The sequence below is a fragment of the Felis catus genome, chromosome B3 (assembly GCF_018350175.1).
Source record: "Felis catus isolate Fca126 chromosome B3, F.catus_Fca126_mat1.0, whole genome shotgun sequence".
NCBI lineage: Eukaryota > Metazoa > Chordata > Mammalia > Carnivora > Felidae > Felis > Felis catus.
Window position 1 is genome coordinate 88,129,549 of NC_058373.1, and position 23,302 is coordinate 88,152,850.

Below are 23,302 nucleotides of genomic sequence, written 5' to 3' on the forward strand. Positions count from 1 at the left end.
TCACACACTGCAAGATCATGACCTGAGCCGAAGTCGGACACTCAACCGACTGAGCCACCCAGGCACCCCTATCTTTGGTGTTCTAAAAACCACAGATTGCATCTACATGTGAGACTTTTTTCACTCATTTCTGGCTAGTCCAGGTCCTCTGAGCAGATTCCAAGATGGAATTAGACATTGAAGAGACTTATTGAAGGAGAACACCTGTGAAGGATTAAGGGGAGATAGTGCAGAATTAGGTGGAGAGGACCTTTCAGATTGTGATTCAGATTGACATCTGTGAAGAGGAGAGGAGGGAAGGAAGGAGGGGTGTGTAGGAAGAGCCTCTGATTCTAGTGCGGCTCCAGGAGAGCCCGAGCTGGGCCCATGGCAATCCCCAGGACAAAGATTGCCTGGTTAGAGGAGTCCCTCACTGGGTAAGAATGGCTCTGCTCTAGGACCCTTGCACGTTCTGTTCCTGGGCGGGAGCACCCCTAGAGAGAACCCAATCTTGGTGTGAATGCTGAAGGTGCAGCAGCTAGAGGCTGGCAGCTGACGATACTTGCAGCAGTTTCTCTCTTGAAGGCGGGATATGACTGGTGTACTCCTGGGTGCCACATTGTGTTAGGCACTTATACTATGAAGATGTGTGTCCCAAAACTCTGGGATTTTTTTTTTTTTTTTTGGTAAGTTCCTTTTTTACTTTTTCTCTCAAATTTTTCATCTCTTTCCCTCCCCCTGTCTCTTTTTTTTTTCCTGGAAAATTTTCTCAAGTATATTTTCCAATCTTACACATAAAAGTTTTTGTTTTCAGCAATCATTACTCTTTGAGAACATTTTAAATTCTATTTTCTACTTTTTTCATAGATCCTGTCCTTTTTGTGAAGATCTAATCTTTTGAGTTTTTCTGTTGTAAATTAGAGGTTTCTTACAAGTGTTTTTCTGATTTATTTCTTTTCTCTAGGGTTAATAATTCTTCTTATTTATCTTGGGCTTTTTCTCCTTATATACTTGGTTAGCCTTGAGTTTGAAGACGAACTGGTTGGCTGATGCTAGCTTATACATAACTCTTACTGTGCAACAAAGGATAGTTTTCTTGTTTGGTTTCTTCCTGGGAGATCTTTGTGTGTGTTGGGACAGGTGGTGGGAGATGGAGGGTGGGGGTGGAGACAGAATCTGTGACTGACAGGCTTTTCCTTAGGATGACTGATAGGGAGCTGGCTAATTGGGTGTAAGTCCTCCAGATAACAGAATTAGAAGGGCTTCCTTCATCTAGGATACCGCCATTCACTCTAGAAGTTTTGCTTGTTCCAAACGGCTTAATTTCTTTAGGGAGTATCTCTCTAGTATTTTAGCTGGAGACCAGTCCTGGCTCACTGCCTTGTGCTTGGGGTTGTGCAGGGAAATGGTGGTACCAACTTTTAGGTGATCTTTGTGCAGATCTTCAAGTAATCTCCCTATTTTCACACTCATACCCCAGTTGTGTACACAGTATACTAACTGGCTCTGAGCCCATCTTCAGACTCTATCAGGCATACTGACTCTCAGCCCCTGATAACAGATTCTAGGCTGTAGCTTTCTTGACCTATTTTATCCCCCAACCTAATCCCATCTGTTCTTTTGTCCTCCAGAAAATTTTGAAACGTCATTTGTTGGTGACCTCTTTCATTCTTTTCATCTTTATGGGGGTCTATTTCTCTTGGCTCTTCTTTGTGTTTATTTCAGTGGGGCCTTGAAGGGCAGGTGGTGTAAATGGACGTGCTTAGTCTGTTACCTTGAAGTTTAAGTTTTCTATTGTTGCTGTTGTCACCATCTGCAGGGATAGTTAAAGGAGTAGGTCAGAGTTCAAGATAGTGAACTGAGCATTCGTTATTTTGGACTGATAGGCAGTAAGCTTGGACATTTCAGGAAAGAATACCTTTTGGTCCTGTTTGGATAACTTTTTCTTCCATTTTGACGTTCTGATTTTTTCAGTGGAAAATTTCAGTAGAAAATTCTGTAGAATACATAGTCCTATAAGAAAAGTTAAAACGGTTAAAAGCACAAGAAAGTCCAAGGTTACCACCCACCAAAGCAAAACCGCTTTTTGCATTTATGTTGTACTTCCTTCAGTCTTTTTACCCTTCACATATCTTTTGTATTATTGTAATTATATGTGTCTATAACTTTATATTCTTTTTTTTATAACTTTATATTCTTAACTGTAATCTAATATAAATAATTTTTATTAGTCTTTGTAAAATCATTTTTAATGGTTGTTTTACTTTCCTTTTTGTGAATATAGTTTACTTGACTATTTTCTTGTTGAACGCTTAATCTGTTTTTTTTTTTTTTTTAGAATTTTTAAAGAATTAAATAATGAAAGTTTAATATCTTTCTGCATAATATCTTTACCCCACTAGATTTAGGATAATTTTTTAGGGATATATTCCTAAAATATATTCTGGAGCCAGAATTTGGGACTGGGGACAGAGGATTGTTAAGAGGAAAGGAGATCACATTCTTTGGAACCAGGTTAGTTGAAAAAAAAAAAAAGTTTTTTCTTTTTAAAGCCAGACAGTTTGTAGACATGATTAAGATGATACAAATTATTTTGTGAGTATACTTGATGATTTTTATTCTGCTTCAGGTGTGGTTCAGGGTTTACTATGAATCTATTTAAAAAAGCACCTAGCCTTATAACCTTTGCAAACTAAGCTTCCTATTTTTTTTTTTTCCCCAAGTAGCAGCTACTTCGACAATTTGATATGAGTGCTACAAAAGAGATGGTGTGTTTTTTGGTGGAATATGGGAGCTCTCTGATAACTGTCTGTAAAGAACAGTTAAGCTTACTACATTGTGTTATGTTTCTTGCTTGTAAGACAAATGCAACTGAAACGAGTTTGAGAAAAATCAATGGAATAAATGCTGGTTTGTATAACTGGGAATTTTAGTTATATCCAGTGGCTTAAATTATGTCATCAAATCGTGGTCTTTCTCCTCTAATCTCTTAGCTCCACTTTTCTCTGTTTTATTCCCAGAGATATTATCTGCCCATGTAGTTGCAGCATCTTTAGATTTATATGGATGCGATAGTTAGTGTTTAAAATCCCAGGAAGAGAGATAGCCTTTATTTTGAAATTTCCAGCAGAGTTCCTGGAGATGGCTCTTACTTTTCTGCCTTGGAGTACAGTTTCATTTCCAAACCAGCGTTTTGTGGTTGGAGGATGGGATCAGGAGGTCTCTCCTTTTGTTGGACAGGATAATCCCAGTCTGCATTACATGGAATAAATTTTCTGTTAGAAGAAGGGTTCTGTATGGATTGCTGGGCAGGCAGAAACAATAGGGTCTATTACACACGGGAACAATCTTGCACCTCTTTTCTAGAAAGGTTTTTTTTTTTTTTTAAGGTTTCCAAATTGCTGTATAGTACTCACCTTTGTGTGGAAAATGTAAAAAAAATATTGGTGCAGGATAGGTGTGAAGTATCATTTTCAGAGCTCAGGAATTGTTTTGGTAGTAGTTCCTATGTCAAGGATGCATGGATTTTAAGTTAACGGAGCATAGTATGTATCTAGCACAATAGTATGATGTGGTTGCTAGAACAAATTGAGGATTTAAAACTTTTTTTAATGTTTATTTTGAGAGAGAGAGGGGGGTGGGCAGAGAGAGAGGCAGAGAGAGAGAGAGAGAGAGAGGGAGAGAGAGAATCCTAAGCAGGCTCCATGCTGTCAGTGCAGAGCCTGATGGGGGGCTTGAACTCCTGAACCATGAGATCATGACCCGTCAGATGCTTAACTGACTGAGCCCCCCAGGCGCCCATGTGTGAGAACTCTTAAGTTCTACTCTTTTAGTAAATTTCACTTATAAAATACAGTATTATGAACTCTTCACCATGTTGTGCCTTAACTCATCTTATAACTAAAAGTTTATACCCTTTAAGCAGCCTCTTCCTATTTTCCCAACCCCCAACCACTGACAGTGATCATTCTACTCTCTGTTTCTGTTTTCCCACTTATTTCACTTAGCAAAATGCCCTCCAGGTTCATCCAAGTTGTTGCAAATGGAAAGATTTCCTTTTTTAGAGCTGAAAAATATTCCATTGTACATATGCCACAATTTATTCATCTATCAATGAACACTTAGTTTACACATTATAGTATCTTGGCTATTGTAAATAATGCTCTGCAATGAACATTGGAGTGCAAGTATTTCTTGAAGCTACTGATTTCATTTCCTTTAGGTATATACCCTTAAGTGGGATTGCTGGATCATATAGTAGTTTTGCTTTTAATTTTTTGAGGAACTTCCATGTTATTTTTCCATAGTAGCCATACCAGTTTACATTCCCACCAACGTGTACAAGGTTCCCTATTATCTATATCTTCACCAGCATTTGTTATCTCTTGTCGTTTTTGATAACAGATAACAGGTGGTATCATTGCAGTTTTGATTTGCATTTCCATGATGATTAGTGATGTGGTATATCTTTTTATATACTTGTTGGTCATTGGTATGTCTTCTTTGGAAAAAAATGTCCCGATTCTCTGCCCATTTCTTTCTTTCTTTCTTTTTTTTTTTTTTTTGTAACGTTTATTTATTTTTGAGACAGAGAGAGACAGAGCATGAACGGGGGAGGGGCAGAGAGAGAGGGAGACACAGAATCGGAAGCAGGCTCCTGGCTCTGATGAGCCATCAGCCCAGAGCCTGACGCGGGGCTCGAACTCATGAACCGCAAGATTGTGACCTGAGCTGAAGTCAGACGTTTAACCGACTGAGCCACTCAGTCGCCCCTCTCTGCCCATTTCTTAATTGGGTTATTTGTTTTTTTGCTGTTGAGCTGTATGAGTTCCTTGTATATTTTGGATATTAACCCCTTTTTAGATACATGGTTTACAACTATTTTCTTTCATTCTGTAAGTTGCCTTTTCATTTTGTTGATGGTTTCCTTGCTATACATAAGCTGTTTAGTTTGATGTAGTTCCACTTGTTTATTTTTACTTTTATTGCTTTTGCTTTGGTGTCAGATCTAAAATACTGCATGACCAGTGTCAAGGAGCTTACCCCCAACTATGTTTTCTTCTCGGAGTTTTATGATTTCAGGTTTATGTGCAAGTTGTTAATCCATTTTGAGTTGATTTTTATATATGGTATTAGATAGAGGTCCGGTTTTACTTGTTTGCATGTGAGTATCCAGTTTTCCAGGTAATATTTATTGACGAGACTGCCTTTTCCCCATTGTATATTCTTGGTGCCTTTGTGGAAACTTAATTGACCATATATGGATGTGTTTATTTCCGGGTTCTCTATTTTGTTCCTTTGGAATATGTGTTTGTTTGTATGCCAAAACTTTACTGATTGTTTATTATAGCTTGGTAATATAGTTTGAAGTCAGGAAGTGTGATGCCTCCCGGTTTGTTCTTTCTCAAGATTCCTCTGGCCATTTGGAGTCTTTTGTGGTTTCATAGAAATTTTAGGATTTATTTTTTTCTATTTCTATGGAAAATGCCATTGGAATTTTGAATAGGAATTGCATTGAATCTATAGATCACTTTGGGTAGTTTGAACATTGTAACAACATTAATCTAAAAACGTTAGTCTGAAAAATTTAGATCTGTTAATTTGATGACCCTTTGGATTATAAGATGTCAAAATAGTCTGTTGATTTTACTAATTTAGTAGAAAACATGTTCAAGTCAGTTAACAGACCATATTTTGGTCCTTTACAAACATTATCTTAGCTATGTTTGTATATTCTATATATATAGATTTTATATATATATATATATATATATAAAGATTCTATATATATATTTTATATATCATATAGATCTTATATATCATATAGATTATATAGATTATATATATCTATATCTTATATAGATTATCTTATATATCTTATATATATCTTATATATCTTATATAGATATATAAGATTCTCTATATTTTTTATATACATATACACAATATATAAACAATATATAATTTTGGTCCCTCATAAACATTATATTAACTGTGTTTATATATTCAATATATATATTGGATAAAATATTTAATATATTGAATAATATATATATTCATTCCCAAGTAACTAGAGTTCTTAGCTTCCAGAAATAATTACAGTTACAAGGTAGTGACAAATTTTATCCTGCTTGTCTCTTGCTAGTAGGTAGGCTAACCATATATTAATTGTATAATGTTTCTTATTGAAAATAAGAGTAAAAGAAAATTATACACATAGATTCTATAGTTTACATTTTCACATTCTATTCTTTGCATTTTCAGATCTTTTCACACATACACACCACACTTTATATGTGCTAGACATAAATTCATGTACCTCCTGCATGAATTATTCTGTTGCTTTGTGAGTCACTAGAATTGGTGAATACGCACACACATGCTGAAATATACCAAGGGTGGTTAACACAGTTCAGGAAATACAGCAAGAATACTGGGCATGGAGAATATGGAGCTTCAAAAAATGTAATATCTATGTTTTTGAAAAACTAAGTTGAAAAACTGTATTGTCTGCCAAATAACAGTATGGTTATATTATTTAAGAGTGTTAGAATAGAAGTTGTATAATATAGGGGGTTCTATTTGGGTTCAAATATTGCTCTACCACCGACTAGTTTTATGACCTTGGACAAGATTCCTAACCTTTTTGTGCCTCCATTTACTCATATGTGAAATAGGTGTGATATGTACTACAGGGTCGCTGTGAGGATTAAGTAGAGTGCTTTCTAGTGAGGTGGTTATTACAGTGGTTGGCACACAACAGTTATTCAGCACATGTCATCTTGTTTCCTAGCTAATTTAATCAATGTTTTCTCAGAAAGTTTCACTTAAATGAATATTTTTGATTAAAGTCCATTCTTTTAAACACACACTTTTAACTATGTTGTGTGAAAACCTTCCTGAAATGTACTAAATGTTCCACTAACTTACTATACAGATGTTCTGAAGATAATACATTTTCCTATTGGTTCAGGGTCATGACATATTTATCACTGCCATGTATTTCAAGCTTATTACAGGGGTAATTGAGTCTGTTTCAAGTTCCTCCAAAATGACTTTAGATTAGTTATGTTCTCTTTTCAGGTGTATAAACTTCTGTTCCTTTTCAGAGTCACTCCTTTCCTCCACATCTAATCTGCTACGGTCTGAGAAATGAGATGAATAGTCTTATTAGAGTTATTCTAGAAGTAAGAATAAGTGAGCCAAAAGGAAGTGGAAGTAGCTTTTCTGATGGGATGCCTTTAAGCATTAGTGCAGGGAGTAGCTTGTTCCCACAAGGTTTTTTTGTTTGTTTTTTGTTGTTGTTTTGAGAGAGAGGCTGAGCACATGGTGGGAGAGGGGCAGAGAGAGAGAGAGAGAGAGAGAGAGAGAGAGAGAGAGAATCCCAAGCAGGCTCTGTGCTGTCAGCTCAGAGCCTGATGTGGGACTCTATCCCATGACCCAGAGATCATGACCTTAGCCAAAATCAAGTGTTGGTTGCTCAACCTGACTGAGCCACCCAGGCGCCCTTCCCACAAGGGTTTTATACGTACTTCTGGATCCTTGGCTATACTCCAAATAGCTGAAGTTGTTTTATTTAATGCCTGTATTAAATAAGAATTACTCTAAAGAGAATAGTGCTTTAAATTGAAATATTGATTGCAGTGACATATTAAAACGTTCTGCTTACAACCTAACCTAGACTTTAAACTCTCAGTAGAGATTTGAACCTCTTTCATCTTACTGTGATGCATTCATCCATGAGTGAGAGAGAGGCTATATTCTGTCTTGCCTTGGTCACATTTTAGACTTGGCCAGATCATGAGCCAAATCAATAGTAAACATGCATTTATTGGTAATTTGGATCATACTGACATTTCAATGATAAATATTTTAAAAATACAGACAAGAACAAAATAATGTAATGAATTCCCTTTTACTTACTACCTAGATAGAGCAAACTTAACATTTACTATATATTTTTTTTCAAGAAAAAATGTCGCAGATGCAGTTGCCCTCATGCCCATACCAATTCTTGCTCTCATGCCCCAGAGGTGAGCACTCTTGTAAAGAGGACGTGAATGGTTTTTTTTTTCCAGTTAAATGTGTTTATGTATGATTTATTTTTCTTGCTTTAAAAAATGTACATCAATATCATCATTACATGTATCCTTCAGCTGTTGTTTTTTTTCACTCAATATTATTTTGAGATCATCCATACTAATAAATGTATATCTAGTTAGTTCTTTTTGACTGCTGTATAGTATTCCACTCTGGATATGCACAACAAATTCATTCTTTTATTAATGGACATTAGGTTGCTGATTTTTTATGGTAATTATGTGGAAATAAGCATCTTAGTATTTGTTTCTTTGTCGTATAAGCAGTAGTTCTCTAGAGCTGTAGTTTTCAAATGGGTACATCCCTCTGAATATGCAAAGAATTTCCAAGAATTTCCAACTTTTGGGAAAGTTGCCAGCATTTTATCTTCAGTGTGTATTCTCTTCCAGAGATGTTCTTCCCAAGGATGAATTTATGAAGAAGATGCAGGTTCTTTTTCCTACCCTCCCTTTTGCAGTTATTCTTCTCCCATTTTACAAAAGAAACACATACCTTTAATGTGGTTCTAACGTCACTATGATGTGTCATACTAAGGTGTACAAACCTTTGAAACTCTAGAGAGACTATTTGAAATATTGGTGTCAGTACTGAGAAAGTAAATAATTCTAATGATTTCTTTCAACTGATTGGCTTATCTAAAATAATTTTAATTAAAAACATTCTTTTTCAGTTAAAAAATTTTTTTTAAATGTTTATTTTTGAGAGAGACAGAACAAGAACCAGAGAGGGGCAGAGGAGAAACAGAATCTGAAGCAGGTTCCAGGCTCTGAGCTGTCAGCACAGAGCCAGATGCGGGGCTCAAACTCACAAACTGTGGGATCGTGGCCTGAGCCTAAGTTGGATACTTAACTGACTAAGCCACCCAGGCACCCCCAATTTTTTTTAAGGTAAGCTTTGTGCCCAACGCGGGGCTTGAACTCATGACACTAACATCAAGAGTCACATGCTTTACTGACTGAGCCAGCCAAGCACCCCTAAAATAATTTTTGATGATATTTCACTGTGTTTTTTTGGTCTTAAAATTTTAGGACTTTGAAGAATGAGTGCCACTGCTGTAACAAAACTCTTTGTCTTCCCATCTCCTTATTTATGGGAAAAAGATGTTTCAGTACTTGTGTTTATAAAAATGAAAAATAGGTAATGGAATTGATGTTGGCCCTGACTCATTTCAGGAGCAAGTAACATCCATCCATGGAGTATGAACTGGAAAAAACCAAAAAACCCAAAAAAACCCACCAAAAAACTCCAGCCTCATTCATTAAGAAATACAGTTCTGGGGGGCTTGGCTGGCTCAGTTGGTAGAGCATGCAACCCTTGATCTTGTGGTTGTGAGGTCAAGCCCCATGTTGGACCTAGAACTTACTTAGAAAAGACACAGTTCTGATAAGTTATACCAATTTAAACTTACATTTTTGATTACTTATGCATTATGTATAAAAGCTAAATGTAGGAGAAAAAAGTTAACACAGCTTTCTAAAATTATACATGTTAAATTATATATATATATGTATATGTATTAAATGTTTATTAATTTTTGAGAGAGATTGAGAGCGAGCAGGGGAGGGGCAGAGAGAGCCAGAGACAGAATCCCAAGCAAGCTCCATCATGTCAGCACAGAGCCTGATGTGGGGCTCGATCCCATGAACTGTGCGATCATGACCTGAGCTGAAACCAAGAGTTGGATGCTTAACTGACTGAGCCACCCAGACGCCCCTATATTTTTGTTGCAGAAAATAATCCATGAAAGACTCATTAACAACGGTATATTATATTTTTATAAAAAGCTGTGGGATAATTGGAACGGTTATGTAGCAGTCTGGGGAAATCAGGAGACAAACCACACAGTAAACAGGGAAAGCTTAATATAAAGAATTATACGATATTATATGATAAAAGAGTATAAAGAAACTCTGTATGGCCCCCTAGGTCTGAGGGTGGGCCCTCATGGTAGGACAACTTTGGAGTAGGGGGGTGTTCAGCCCTTCTTGGTGAGAATGTGGTTCAGCCCCTGGGACAGCAGAGAAGTTCTCTGTCCATGCTGCACGTGGGGAGCAGGCAAATGGCAACCAGTATGTAGTCGGAGTCAGGGTGACAGATGGGAGGCCTTCAGGGCCAGTGGGTGGGCCAGGCCATGGCAGCCCCATGAGTGACCCTTGGGATCAACAGGGCCAGTGTGCACACACTCTGGGTAGGCAGTGGGAGTCCAGGTGCAGGTGCAGGCAGGAGACTTTCAAAGCATGTGGGGCCATGCAGCAGTTCTAGTTTCTGGTTCAGGAGGGCTGAAGGAAGGTCAGGCCAGGGCTGTAAGTCCACAAAAGCACTGTGTCTGAGCCCATGGTTGGTGGTGTTAGAGAATGTATCTAGAAGTGATATTCCTGGGTCATAGGGCAAAGGCAACTTCAACTTTACAAGGTACTGTGAATTTGTTCTTAATTAATTAATTCATATTTTTAAAATATTTATTATTTATTTTTTTAATATATGAAGTTTATTGTCAAATTGGTTTCCATTAAAAAAATTTTTTTTTTCAATATGTGAAGTTTATTTTAAATATTTATTTTTGAGACAGAGAGAGACAGCATGAGCAGAGGAGGGGTGGAGGGGAGGGGTAGAGAGAGAGAGAGAGAGAGAGAGATAGAATCCGAAGCAGGCTCCAGGCTCTGAGCTGTCAGCCCAGAGCCTGATGTGGGGCTTGAACTCACAGACTGTGAGCTCATGACCTGAGCCAAAGTCAGATGCTTAACCCACTGAGCCACCCAGGCACCCCTCACATTTGCTCTTTAAAGTGGATATTCAGGTTCCAAATGTGTTTCCCTCTTCCTTGTCAACACTTGACATTTTATTGCCCTCATTTGTGTAATTTTGTTATCTTTCAGACAGGAAGGATGATTCAACTGAAAATTTGTTCACAGTCTACCTCCCATTTTCTTTTCACAACCAGCAGCCCAGGCTAGCTAGTAGATTGTACCAGAGTGATGCCCTTCCAGGCTGAGTTCTGGGGTGGCTAGGAGCCCTGGCTGGTTGCCTCCTGATGCTTTCGTTTTCTTCTTGGCGTACAGCTAGAGTGGAGCCGGGTCTGACAGTGTGCCCTGGATAGAGAGTGGACTCGGGTACTCTACTCACTACTCGCCTGTGTGATGCAGAGGCTCTATTTGTCCATCAAGGGCAAGGAATGTCTATGAAGCTGTGAGAGAAGAATGTCCCAAGTGTCCATGGAGCAGGTAGGAAGCCCAGGTGTGAAACCCCGGATGTAGCCGGTTGGCTGTGAGGGGCTTGGAAGCTCAGGCGTGGGAGGAGGGCTCCCTGCAGGTTTCTAACTGCTTGCATATAAATCAGCTATTTTCTGTCTGTGGCTGGTGTGTGCTCTCAGTGGTCACTAAACTAGCTGCAGGGTTACGTGTGGGAGACTACAAATTAGAGCTTCATCATTATTTTGAAATACCTCAGTGAAAAAAATCACTTGAATTTGAAATTAATTCACATTACAAGAAATCTCAACATTACATTTACCATTATTATGTTTAGGGTTGTTAGATTTAAGTATAATTTTAGCTGCATAAAGTTTTGAATGGTTGTGAAAAAAAAGTTTAAAAATTATCACCTATTTGTGGGGTGTTTCTCATTGATGGCACTATTAAAAGTTTTAAGAGGTTACCAGTTAAAACATTTGACATTTTATTTGAAAGTTCTATACAAATTTAGTATTTTACCCCCAATCCTCTGCATTTTTTTTCTCATCAATTATATAATCAAACAATGATTCCCCCCCCCCCCCCCCCCGGTTTTTTCTAGTTTATACCAGTGTGCTGTACAATGTATTCTGTATATGTCAGGACATGAAAAAGATTGGGAAGCATTGATATAAACATTGTGGTTTGATGGCTGGATGTTATTCACATTTGCTTGTGTGTTACTCCATTAGCACCACTTTATGTTACTGGCTTCATAAAGATCCCACCTGATTCATGCCATAAGCCCCAAGCAAGTTAGTTTCTGAATTTGTATGTTCAGCTATGAGCACACTGTCCTTACCAAGACCCATCCCACCGACTCCCTATCTTCTTTATTCCTAGGGTGGTGGGGGAAATGGGTAGGTAATTTTAGCTATGTAAATTTCATATAGTTCAGTAAACTAGGTTTTGAAAATATTTTATTTAATACATTTGCTCAAAGATGATCGTGTATGTCTCTGAGCTGCTAGGCTAACAACAGTTAAAACTTTTGGTGAAGAATCAGACTTTTAGATAACTAACTCCAATCCCTAATTTTCCCTAATTTTACAGATGACAGAACTGAAGCTCAAGGGAGAGTCTGCTCATGTAGCATTAGAGCTTAGAGTATAAAACATGCTGCCGCCTAGGTTAGTGCTCTACTATACCAAGCCTTCACTTGTATGCTATTCATAGATATTAACACATTTTTTCCGTACATTTTGGTTACTATTTTTGTATTTTAAATACATAAACATGTTGATTCACTCAAAAGAGATATGGTTAGGAAACAAGGAAGCAGTAGGTATAATGACAGTTGCTTGTGAACACCAGATTATTCCAAGATGAGGGAGTGCCTAGAAAAGAGTCAGTGTCTGGAATGAGTAAGGAAAGATAGATGAAGGAAGAGAGCCATTTGCTTTCTCATAAATGACAGCTGTTTGTCTCAGCAAGCAAGAATAGAGATTACAAAGCCAAACTAAAGCAATACAAGGACTTATGAACTGCTTAATACTGGCATACTAAAGTATTTTTGCATCCAGTACAGGAACTGTAAAAAGTTCCTATATATAGTCTATAAATTAAGTTTTACCGTATCAGTAATGTATTCTAAATGCATAATACACTTGGGTTTTGTGCTAACCAGCCTATTGTTTGCTCTTAAGCTTGTATTTTGCCAGTTAGTAAAACAAAACAAAAAAATTAAGACGCTTCAAACTATTTAAGACTTTTTATGAACTATACCCAAATTTAAGCTTTGCTGTACCCGACTACAATAGGAGCAACAGGAGCTAACATGATTATACATAATATAAGGATTATTGCAGTTTATTTAACACTAAAAGTTTTCATGCTTTGCATACAATAAAGTATATTACAATGATCACTTTTTAATGCTTTATTCGTTGATTAAAAGAATATACATTTAACATAAACCATACAACATCAGTCATCAGGTCAAACATTCAGCTGGTTTCCTTACAGTTTCTGTCAGGATTTATTTTATCCGATCACATTTATAAGATAAAATCTCACCACATCTGGCATTTACACACACTGTGCCAGTGGATTCACACTACTGATGTACATATAAAATCCTCATGGTATGTGCTCACTGGAGACAAAACAGTGCACACCTGTCAAAAGGTCATTTTAATATAAGATGGTAAAACCATTTGTAAAATACATATAAACTTTTTCCATAAATAGAATCATATCTGGACATCTGTTGCATAAATTGTGTTTCCAAAGCTTACAATAGAGCAGCCAGGTCTCAGCACTGCTGGGCACCCACGTTGGCTACTTACTTTATTATTGCAGACTGTCCTTTAACATTAAATGCACAACATTCGTACCACTTAAAACTGGGGTCAGGTGGAAGTCTCACAGAGACCACGTCTGTACCGCGGTTGCCCTGAAACAGTTAAATCGGCTTTTAAAGCCTCTCAGATATAACAAGGTTTTAAAACATACTTCATGGAATGTTCTTCATGTATCATAGCAGCTCATACCTGTGATAGAACAAGTTTTCAGTTTTTCCTTTCTTTCCTTTACATTCACTATTCACAGTGAAACAGGTGCATGGTTTTTTTTTCTTTTTTTTGTTTTGTTTTTTTCAGAGTTCTGAGGTTGCTGACTGAGCCACAGCACAGCTGTGTACCACAGGTCGAAATTCGACCTTAAATATTACAATCTAGCAGTATCTGGCTGGCCAGAGTGGGCCGGCCCCTGCCAGCATGTGGGCACTTCTTCAGTTAAGTCTATTCTTTGGCAGCTGACACGCGCGCTGACAGAGAAAAATCCAGTGACTCGTTGCTAGGGATTTCACGACTAATGTTTGTTTGCAAGCATGTGTGTTTACAGCTCTGTTTTTTAAAGATTTTGCTTTAGGAGGTTTTACCCTGGAATACAGTTTCTTCCTCCACTATTTGAAATCTGGGCTAAAAAGCTAACTTGAATGTATAATGTAATTGATGAATAAATTATGTCAGATATAGTTTTTAAAAAGTCTAACAATTTGAGTATTCACATTTAGGTAAATGCATTTTTTTAAAAAAAGGATTAAGCAGTGTTCTAACCTAGTACTATACAAAATTCTGAATGGTAATTGGTGATATCAACTATTATATATGTAATGAAAGTTAAAGTCTTGGCTTTTCTGTTAAAGATAACTCATTTGGGATCATACTATCCTCCCTTCTTCCATTTCAAATAAGAATTAATGAAATGCTGTCACAATGCATGAATGCGGTGCATTGCATACAAATCCACCAGGCTATGGATATATATCTATATATGTATAAAAATATTTTGGCTCCTGAGCTCTGAACTCTGACACACAAAGAATAAAAACATCAAAAGGCAGAGTAACTCAGTGAAAAATAAAGTTAGCCAGCAACCTCAGACAACCTTCGGTTGTATATCCTTAAGGTTGGATAACAAGTCCATTAACCGTGAAAGCCCTATACACTGTCACTTTGAACTTCTAAACCAATACCCGACTACGTTCTTTGATCAAGAAGTAGAATATACATATATAATTCTATAAAGCTAATACTGATTAAACACAGCACAAAGGGATTAATTCACACTACTGAAAAAAAACATAATAGGACCCTACTTGCATATGTAACCACAGGAATTGTACATTTTTAAAAAAAGCTAAATGTCTTCGCTGAAGCTTTGCATCTCTCTGTAAAAATGACGATTTGGTTCAGTGAAGACACTGAGTGATTCGATGTCCATGACCGCGTGCCAAGGTTGACCCAGGCCCAGGGATACCTGCTCAATAAGGTTATGCACTGGATCCACATCCTGGTCGGCCAGTTCCCCTTGGTCAAAATCAATGCTTTCTTCAGTGACTTCAAGTACTTTTAGATCAGAGCCACGAAGACGAGCAATGGCAATGAGGTTGTGTGCCCACACTGTATAACCTTAAAAATAAACAAAAGATAAGAACTGTCATTTCCTTGCATTTTATTTTGTCTATTTGATAAGTTAGTCTTTTCCACAAACTTGTATGTCACTTATTACTTTGGCCCTTTTCCTTTAAAAATATATTGAGATTGGAAAAGGAAGTATGATTGTTTAGCTCAGGAAAAAAAAAAAAAAAAAAGACTAAGTTTGATATTGTTTCCAAAACCATCACCGTGGGTGGTGCATTGGTAGGTGCTGTAATCCTATTCTGATTATCACTGCACTTAGTAAGATTGAGGACATTTAAAGTATAACTAGCTTTGGATAGTGCTGTATCATAAATTTTTATTTCATACATATGTATCCATTAACAATACATACGAAACTGTTGTTTTTAGTTACTAAAAAAATCTTCTCCTATGATGCTTCACTGTCCAAAGTTATGAAGTGACACTTCAAAGCTAAAATTGTTAATTGTGAGTAGAAAATATGTAAAGTATAAAACAGTCACAGAAACTTGTACTAACTTGAGGATATTGATCTCTGGGAAAGAATAAAGGGGACTGGATGACAGGGGCTTTGGCTGTATCTAATTTCTAATTTCTTAAAAGAAAAAAAAAGGTTAGACTGGCTGAAATTAACCTTTCAATACCTGGTATTTCTTTGTCTGTAAAAAATCCCTATTTTATTATCTTTAATACTGATCTATTCTTTGCTGCTACCTCTGACTGGCCAAATTACGAAGCAAAACTTGAACAGAAAGACACACACAGTCCTACACTAATGCAGGCTCAAAATTAATTTAAAAACATAATAAAACACAACTAATAAAGTGAGTTTAAGACATTCATATAGTCTTGCTGTTTTGTATTTTGTAAATGTGTTACATGTTCCAGAAAAAGAAGTAAAATGTTCTTCTACTTGTCAGAATAGCAACTCTCTAAATGAAATAGTTAACATTAAAATGAAAGGTGTCAGTAAGAAAAAAAGCATATACCCATTTAATGGAACCATTGTTTAAAAAATATCATACAAATTAGTATGTTAAAATCTAGAATCTAGAAGATGAGGCAGCAAGCAATAAAGAAATCATACTTTCTCCTTCTGTATTATGATGTTAAGAGATCTTGTGATTAGGGGAAGAAACATATCTACTGCAAGTAGATCTGTTTGTTTTCTTAGATAAATCACCTACCGTGAATTGCCAGAAGAGAGAGCTTTGTGCACCTCCATGCTAATAAAACCAATGGATCTTCATTTCGGTTGTCACTAAGATCTGGAAAACCAGACGTGTCAATCACATCATTCATTAATATAAAATGAGTGAGGAACTTATCATACTGCCTGGATATAAGATCAACAATAGCTCCTGAAACACAAGTGATGTAGCTGTCAAAATGAATCCTCTCTAGTGGTATACTGGGTTTCAGAATCTTTAACATATCTTCACTCTTGATATCAAAGGCCATTATATAGACCCGGAGGCTGGTGCTCTTTCGTGACAAGGCTTTCCAATGCTCATCATTTGGCATGTTGTCCAGAGACTTGTGCATCACGGAAACGTTGTGGACCAGGAGAGACAGTCGCTGCAAAGGCACATGGTTGCTATCGGTTAAGACTCTTGCCATCTCGGCTGTAAAGTCACAGAAATCCAGGGCAAGTGAGCGTAGATTCACAAATCGCTCCAGTTCGACTGTGGTGATCAGGGTGCTGTTACCAGGAATATTGTTGTCCAGCAAACTCAGGTGCTCCATGGTGTTGGCAATAGAGTTTGAGAGAGATGACAGTGAGGTTGGGGTTACTATTTCCAGCATAAACCCACAGGACAGCCATTTCAGTTGCCTACTATTACTCAGTATTTCTTCGAACAGCTGCTGAATTCTGTAAGGAAAACACATGCCACAATGATCCTGTTAACATTTAGCTCTAACCTCTAAACACTGACTTTTGAAAGTGGGCAATGAAATGGCATGCAATGCTGAGATCCATTTTCTCTCAGTAAATGTCTATCCAACACATAAATAGTATTACCATATTATTTCTACCATTAAAATTCACATTAAAATATAATGAATAAACTCTATTAAACACATAAAAATACGTTCTTTACCCTAGGAAAGCAGCGTTTTGCAACAGTATGGTAGAAAAGATTGATGATATACAATTTATGTTACAGAGAAGGCAAACAGATAAATAGCAGTTTTAAATCGTAATAATTACCCAAATTCTATGATTTGTCTTAAAGATTTATGCTGTGGAATGGCATATTTTATAGTTAAAATACTTCCAATTTATAGGACATATGTTCTTCTTAGAAAAAATATTACTCTTCTCATTGTATCTTATAATTTCTCAGAAAAAACTAAAATTATTACTAATGTAAACCCCCTTCCACTAACTATACAACTTACTGTTTAATTTTTTTGCCATCAGGGTCCACCTTGCTGAGGTATGTATTTGACAAACTTCCTTGCTGTTGTAGAACACTTATGTCTCCAAAAAGGCTAAACTTCTGGAGGTTCCTACAAGAAAAGTAATTTAAAATGACTGTCTAACTAAATAATATGTAAAAATATAAATATTAAAAATAGAAAATAGAAGGGATACCTAGAAAAGTTTCTACCTTATAACTCACTTAGAATCCAATGAACTACTTTCAGATTGTTTTTTACACACGATGAAAAGCAACATAATACAAGAACGGCATAAGCTTTACAAAATGAAGACTGAGGTATAAAGCTTAGTTCCAGAAATCAATATTTTAATGACCATGGAAAAATGTTTATGCATTGTTTTCCTGATTTTATTCAGTTGTCTGGTTTCTTACATGTAACTGAGCTTCTTGAAGATGATTATTTTTTTTTTTTAATGTTTATTTGAGAGAGAGCAAGAGAGTAAGCATGAGTGGGGGAAGGGTGGAGAGTGAGGGAGACACGGAATACAAAGCAGGCTTCAGGCTCTGAGCTGTCAGCACAGAGCCTGAGGCGGGGCTCGAACCCATGAACTGTGAGATCATGGGCTGAAGTCGGACGCCTAGCTGACTGAGCCACCCAGGCGCCCTAAAGATGATTATTTTGAATTGTCAGGCAATTCATAGATCTCTATTTCCTTGGGGATGGTTACTTGAACTTTGTTTCCTTTGGTGGTTCCATGTTTGCCTGATTTTTAATAATCTATGTGGTCTTGAATCGGTGTCTTGTGTATCTGGGGGAGCAAATACTTCTTCCAGTTTTTATAGACAAGTTTGACCTCCTCCTGTTGGGTCTCCAGACTATGAGATTGCATCCAGGACCACATTCAAGTTGGTGAAGCCAGGTCACATGGCTGCTGCTGGACCTGCACTGGGGTCTATGGTTTGTGGACCCCACTACCAGACACCTTGGCAGGTGTGGATCCTGTCTGGTCTCCTGGTGGACAGGACTGCCTCTGAGTCCTTTGTCAGTAGGGCTGGTGCTGGGACAAAGGTCTGTTATTAGGTCTGCAAACAGCTGCCAGTTACTAGGTGTGTGGGCAGGAGTGATTTCCACCAGATCCCTGAGATAGGCTCCTGTTCTGGGACTCAGGGAGGGCAGGGGTGCCCAGGATTGCAGCTGAGAGGGGCTAGAACTGAGTGTCAGGGTTGTTTCAGGGTTCATGGCTGGGACCAGATTCTGCAGGCCTGTGTCTGGGGGCACTGACAAGTGTGCCATCTGCTGGGTTTTTAGGTGTGTGGGACTGCCCTCAGACCATGGCTGAATAAGGATGGAGTTCGTTCATAGGGCTGCTTCAGGATACAGTTAGACCAACGTTGGCAGGTCTGCCCTGAGGCACAAGGAGGCTTGTCTCCCAACAGGTTCCTGGGCAAGCAGGAATATTCCTGATCACAGGTGCACACAAACCTGAATTCTGTATTGCCTTGATTAAAAATTCCTAAGGGATCATACCCCTAACTGGCTATCAGAAACAGGCAAATGGCTAGCTTGGTACAGTAAGATCCTTCAAAATGTGGTTCAAAAAACGCTATACTGGGCTACTTACTATTCTTTAAATGTAATACTATTCCCTCTCCTGGTCTGCCTGGTAAACTTCTATTCAGCCTTCTGAATAGATACCTGAATGCCAACTACTCTATCAAAGCCTTTTTTGAGGCAATCCTCTCAGCCTCTGTAGTTTTAGCCATTTCTTGGGACTTTATAAAATGTCTTTATTAAACGGTAATATGCTTTACTGTGATTTGTTACCTCTCTCATTAAAGGGGTAAACTCATGTTTCTTATAAGTACCTAGCAGTAATTTTTGACACAAGATAGGTGTTCAATGAATATCTGTTAAACAAATGAATATTTTGGGAAGGTAAGCTCAAGAGTTACCTAAATAGAAATAGTAATCAAAACCGTAATATAAATGAAAACAATGGGAAATAGATACATAAGGGGAGGTGGGCCTGGGATAGATTTTGTAAAGATAATCACATCAGAGAATTATTTTAAGGGTAATGTTTTCAATTGACTTAAAAAAATGTTTTCTTCTGGATAGATCTTCTATGTAAAGGGAGATTAAATATTAGTTTATGAGTATTGACAGCTATTAACAATAATTATGTTCTCCATTACTTTGACTTTTTTTCCTATTAGGAGTTCTTTTATGAAATAGAGAACTAAATCTCCTTTAAAGGGAGAGAGTAAGGAAAAGGTTAGCACCTCAAAGGGCTTTAAACATTTCTTCATATAGTTCCATAGAACAGTAAGGTGATAATACCAGGTGAGTAGAAAATATTTCACTGAGTTTACTACCAAGATGCTTCCACAAATGTATTTAAATTTATCATTTATGAAAAGATAAAAAATCTTTTCACAAATAAAAAGATATTTTAAGGGACCCGTGACAGATGGAAACCAACCTGAATTATTAATTTCATACTAGTGATATTCTTCTTGTCATATTCTAAATCTGCACCATGCAATATGGGGAATATAGTTACTAAATACTTGAAACATGGCTAGTCAGAGCTGAGATGTGCTCTAAGTATAAAAATACATTTAGAAGACTTAATACAAAAACTATAAAATCTCATTAATATTTTATATTGGTCACATATTCAAATGATAATATTTGGATATATTAGGTCAAATATACTAAAGTTAATTTCATCATTTCTTTTTACTATTTAATGTGGCTACTTGAAAAATTTAAATCACGTGTGGTCTGTATTATATTTTTGTTGTACAGTGCTGCTCTAAAGAATACAATGTGCAGGGGCACCTGGGTGGCTCAGTCAGTTCAGGGTCCGAGTCTTGATTTCAGCTCAGGTCATGATCTCATGGTTTGGGCCACGCTGGGCTCTGTGCCTACAGCTGGGAGCCTGCTTGAGATTCTCTCTCTCTCTCTCTCTCTCTCTCTCTCTCTCTGCCCCCTCTACTCCCCTGCTTGCATGCTCGCTCTCTCTCTCTCTCTCTCTCTCTCTCTCTCTCTCTCTCAAAATAAATAAACAAACAAAAAGAATATAATGTGCATATTCTAGTTTTCTGGTTAGCTTCATTTAAAAACATACTGTCATCAGCAGAAATATAATTAAGGGTATATAGCTAATACCTGCTGGTTTTATGGTTAAAATATTTAGCAGAACACCCACATCACTTTTCAGCTTTCTGACTATATGTAACAATATAAACTCTAAGACCAATGAGTAGTTTTTAACTATAAAAAAGTAGGAGGTGACTTCAGAAAATGTTATATATAATTAAAAAAAAATTCTACAACTCCAAACACACCTTGACTATACTGCCAATGTATATTGCAGATATTATAAAGTACCTATAAAAAAACATGTGGTCTTCCTGCACCTCTCCTATTAACTCAAATACAAGTCAAATCCATCAACTTGAAAAAACGTACAAATGATCAAGAGGAAAACCAGTTTGAATGAATGGAGCAAATAAGCTCACCTTTCTTCACCTGTGATGTCATCTCTAACTTTCCATTGACTGTAACTCATTTATCTTGAAGACATCATATTTAATCTCCACTGCTATTTGTATCTCAGACGTGGAAAAAAGCAACCTGCCAGCACGACTGATTCAGGTTTGTTTATTTTGAGAGAGAGCGAGAGAGAGCGTGGGGGAGGGGCAGAGAGAGACTCCCAAACAGGCTCTGTGCTGTCAGTGCAGAGCCCGATGTGGGGATCCATCTCATGAACCCTGAAATCATGACCTGAGCCAAAACCAAGAGTCGGATGCTTGGGGGCAACCAAGCACCCCAGCCGTGACTGATTCAAAAGCAAGTCCTCCCCCAGGAAGGAGAAATCCTCATTTTCTCATTCTCTTGAGAGAAACAGGAATGGTAAGATATATAGGCAGGTGAAATGAAATTAACCATGAATTATATATGTCTACATGGCAAGTTTTCTCCACTTATTAACTAACAATTAGGCTCCCAGAATTTAAGATGACTAGGCTGGTGTTTATTTTTTTACTTTTCCCAAACATTTCAATCTGTATCACTGGCATCAAGATCTGGTTATTACTTTCTTCCTGCCTTCGTCTGTCCCTGCTATAGTGGAGAAAGAGATCATCCACATTCTATCTTCTCTTCTGTCCTTCTCTAATCTTTTTTCTACTACTTCAATCTATTTAGTCCAAACATTTTCTTAAGTATAATTATCAGAGACTCCTACATATCAAGGTGCCACAAGTGGAACTGGGAGTTCATTTAATGAATTGTGGTTTTACTTTTGCTGTTCTATATGTGGTAAATAAAGAACACCTATCTCCCAGATGGAATATACAAGTCTGTATATATATAACAACCAAACAAACAAAAAAACAACCAAACAAACAAAAAAAGCAGAAAAACTGTCTTTCACAATCATGGCTAATAGCCAAGACTATCAACAAAAAGTTTTGACATTTGGGGCGTCCGGGTGGCACAGTCGGTTGGGCGTCCGACTTCAGCCAGGTCACGATCTCGCGGTCTGTGAGTTCGAGCCCCGCGTTGGGCTCTGGGCTGATGGCTCAGAGCCTGGAGCCTGTTTCCGATTCTGTGTCTCCCTCTCTCTCTGCCCCTCCCCCGTTCATGCTCTGTCTCTCTCTGTCCCAAAAATAAATAAACGTTGAAAAAAAAAAGTTTTGACATTTTTGACAATTCTTGGCATTATGGTGACTATATTCCATCAGAGTTATTAGCACATAAAAGTACACTTTCCCCCCAATTTCTTTATGTCACTTCACAGATGTTGTTTGGTTTTAATGAATCTAAATCATAAAACGATTTTTCTATTTCTACTTTCCTTTTCAGTTGTGACTAAAATTATTTCTTGCTATGTAATCAAATAATCTATTACCCAAAAATGACTTCACAACTCCTAGTACTACAAATTTGTATAAAATATTTTGTCTTTTTAATTGCCACATCAAACTTATTTATCCCTCCCAACACAATAGCTTTCTTTACCTGGCTGGAATCTATTTACCAAGTAATGCTCATTGCTAAGCTCACAGTATTAGGTAATGCTGCTAAAAAAAAGGTAAATATTACATTTATATATATTAAATATTACATTATAACCAGCAAGAATAATGTTATCCATATTTGTAAAGGGTTGCTCAGGAGAAATAAAGGTGGTGTTTGAAAGAGCACTGAATGAGAAATCAAGTGTCCAAAACGCAAAAAATCCACTGACTACAGTTTTGTGAAATAAAATAATTTTTAAGTTATTTAAAAAGACAAAATTTTAAGTTATTTAAAAGACAACATCTAATTTCTTCCTCTAAACATGATGATACTTTAATCATATTATTTGAAATCTTGCTCTAAGTTAAGTTCTCATATCACTAAACCTCTGGTCTAAGTCATCTTCACCTGTAAAGTTCTCTGATTCTGTAAATTCCTAGTCATTGAACTGAGCACTGAGTGAAAGGGTTCAGTTAGAAATAAAAACAAAGAGAGTAAATGAGTAGTAACCATTTTCTCCCATAAATTTAAAACTCTTTTGTCATTCTGGCTCAAATGACCACCCATCTCTTTTGGGTTATTCTTGAAATTTAACAGCTACAATGTATGCCTGCAGTATTGGCTCAATTTATTTGCAGGGTTTCTAAGACTTTTAGCATTACTACTTTT

The 23,302-nt window shown here is 37.1% G+C and overlaps 1 protein-coding gene across 5 annotated transcripts in view; it reads right to left on the reverse strand.

The window, feature by feature from the left end:
• Positions 1-1,119: 1,119 nt before the first annotated feature.
• Positions 1,120-23,302, reverse strand: part of FBXO33 (F-box protein 33) — a 45,097-nt gene continuing 22,914 nt past the window's right edge. For 2 of the 5 annotated variants that reach the window (XM_045059861.1, XM_011283375.4), the window contains 3 exons: positions 17,618-17,728; positions 16,402-17,087; positions 13,174-15,223 (listed from right to left, as the gene is read on the reverse strand). In XM_045059861.1, the coding sequence (XP_044915796.1) occupies positions 14,952-15,223; positions 16,402-17,087; positions 17,618-17,728 (1,069 nt within the window). In that variant the 3' untranslated portion in view covers positions 13,174-14,951. Of the gene's footprint in view, positions 1,793-1,885; positions 1,993-13,173; positions 15,224-16,401; positions 17,088-17,617; positions 17,729-23,302 lie in introns of those variants that run through there. The other 3 variants (XR_006599549.1, XM_045059862.1, XM_023255664.2) reach the window with 3 other exon arrangements.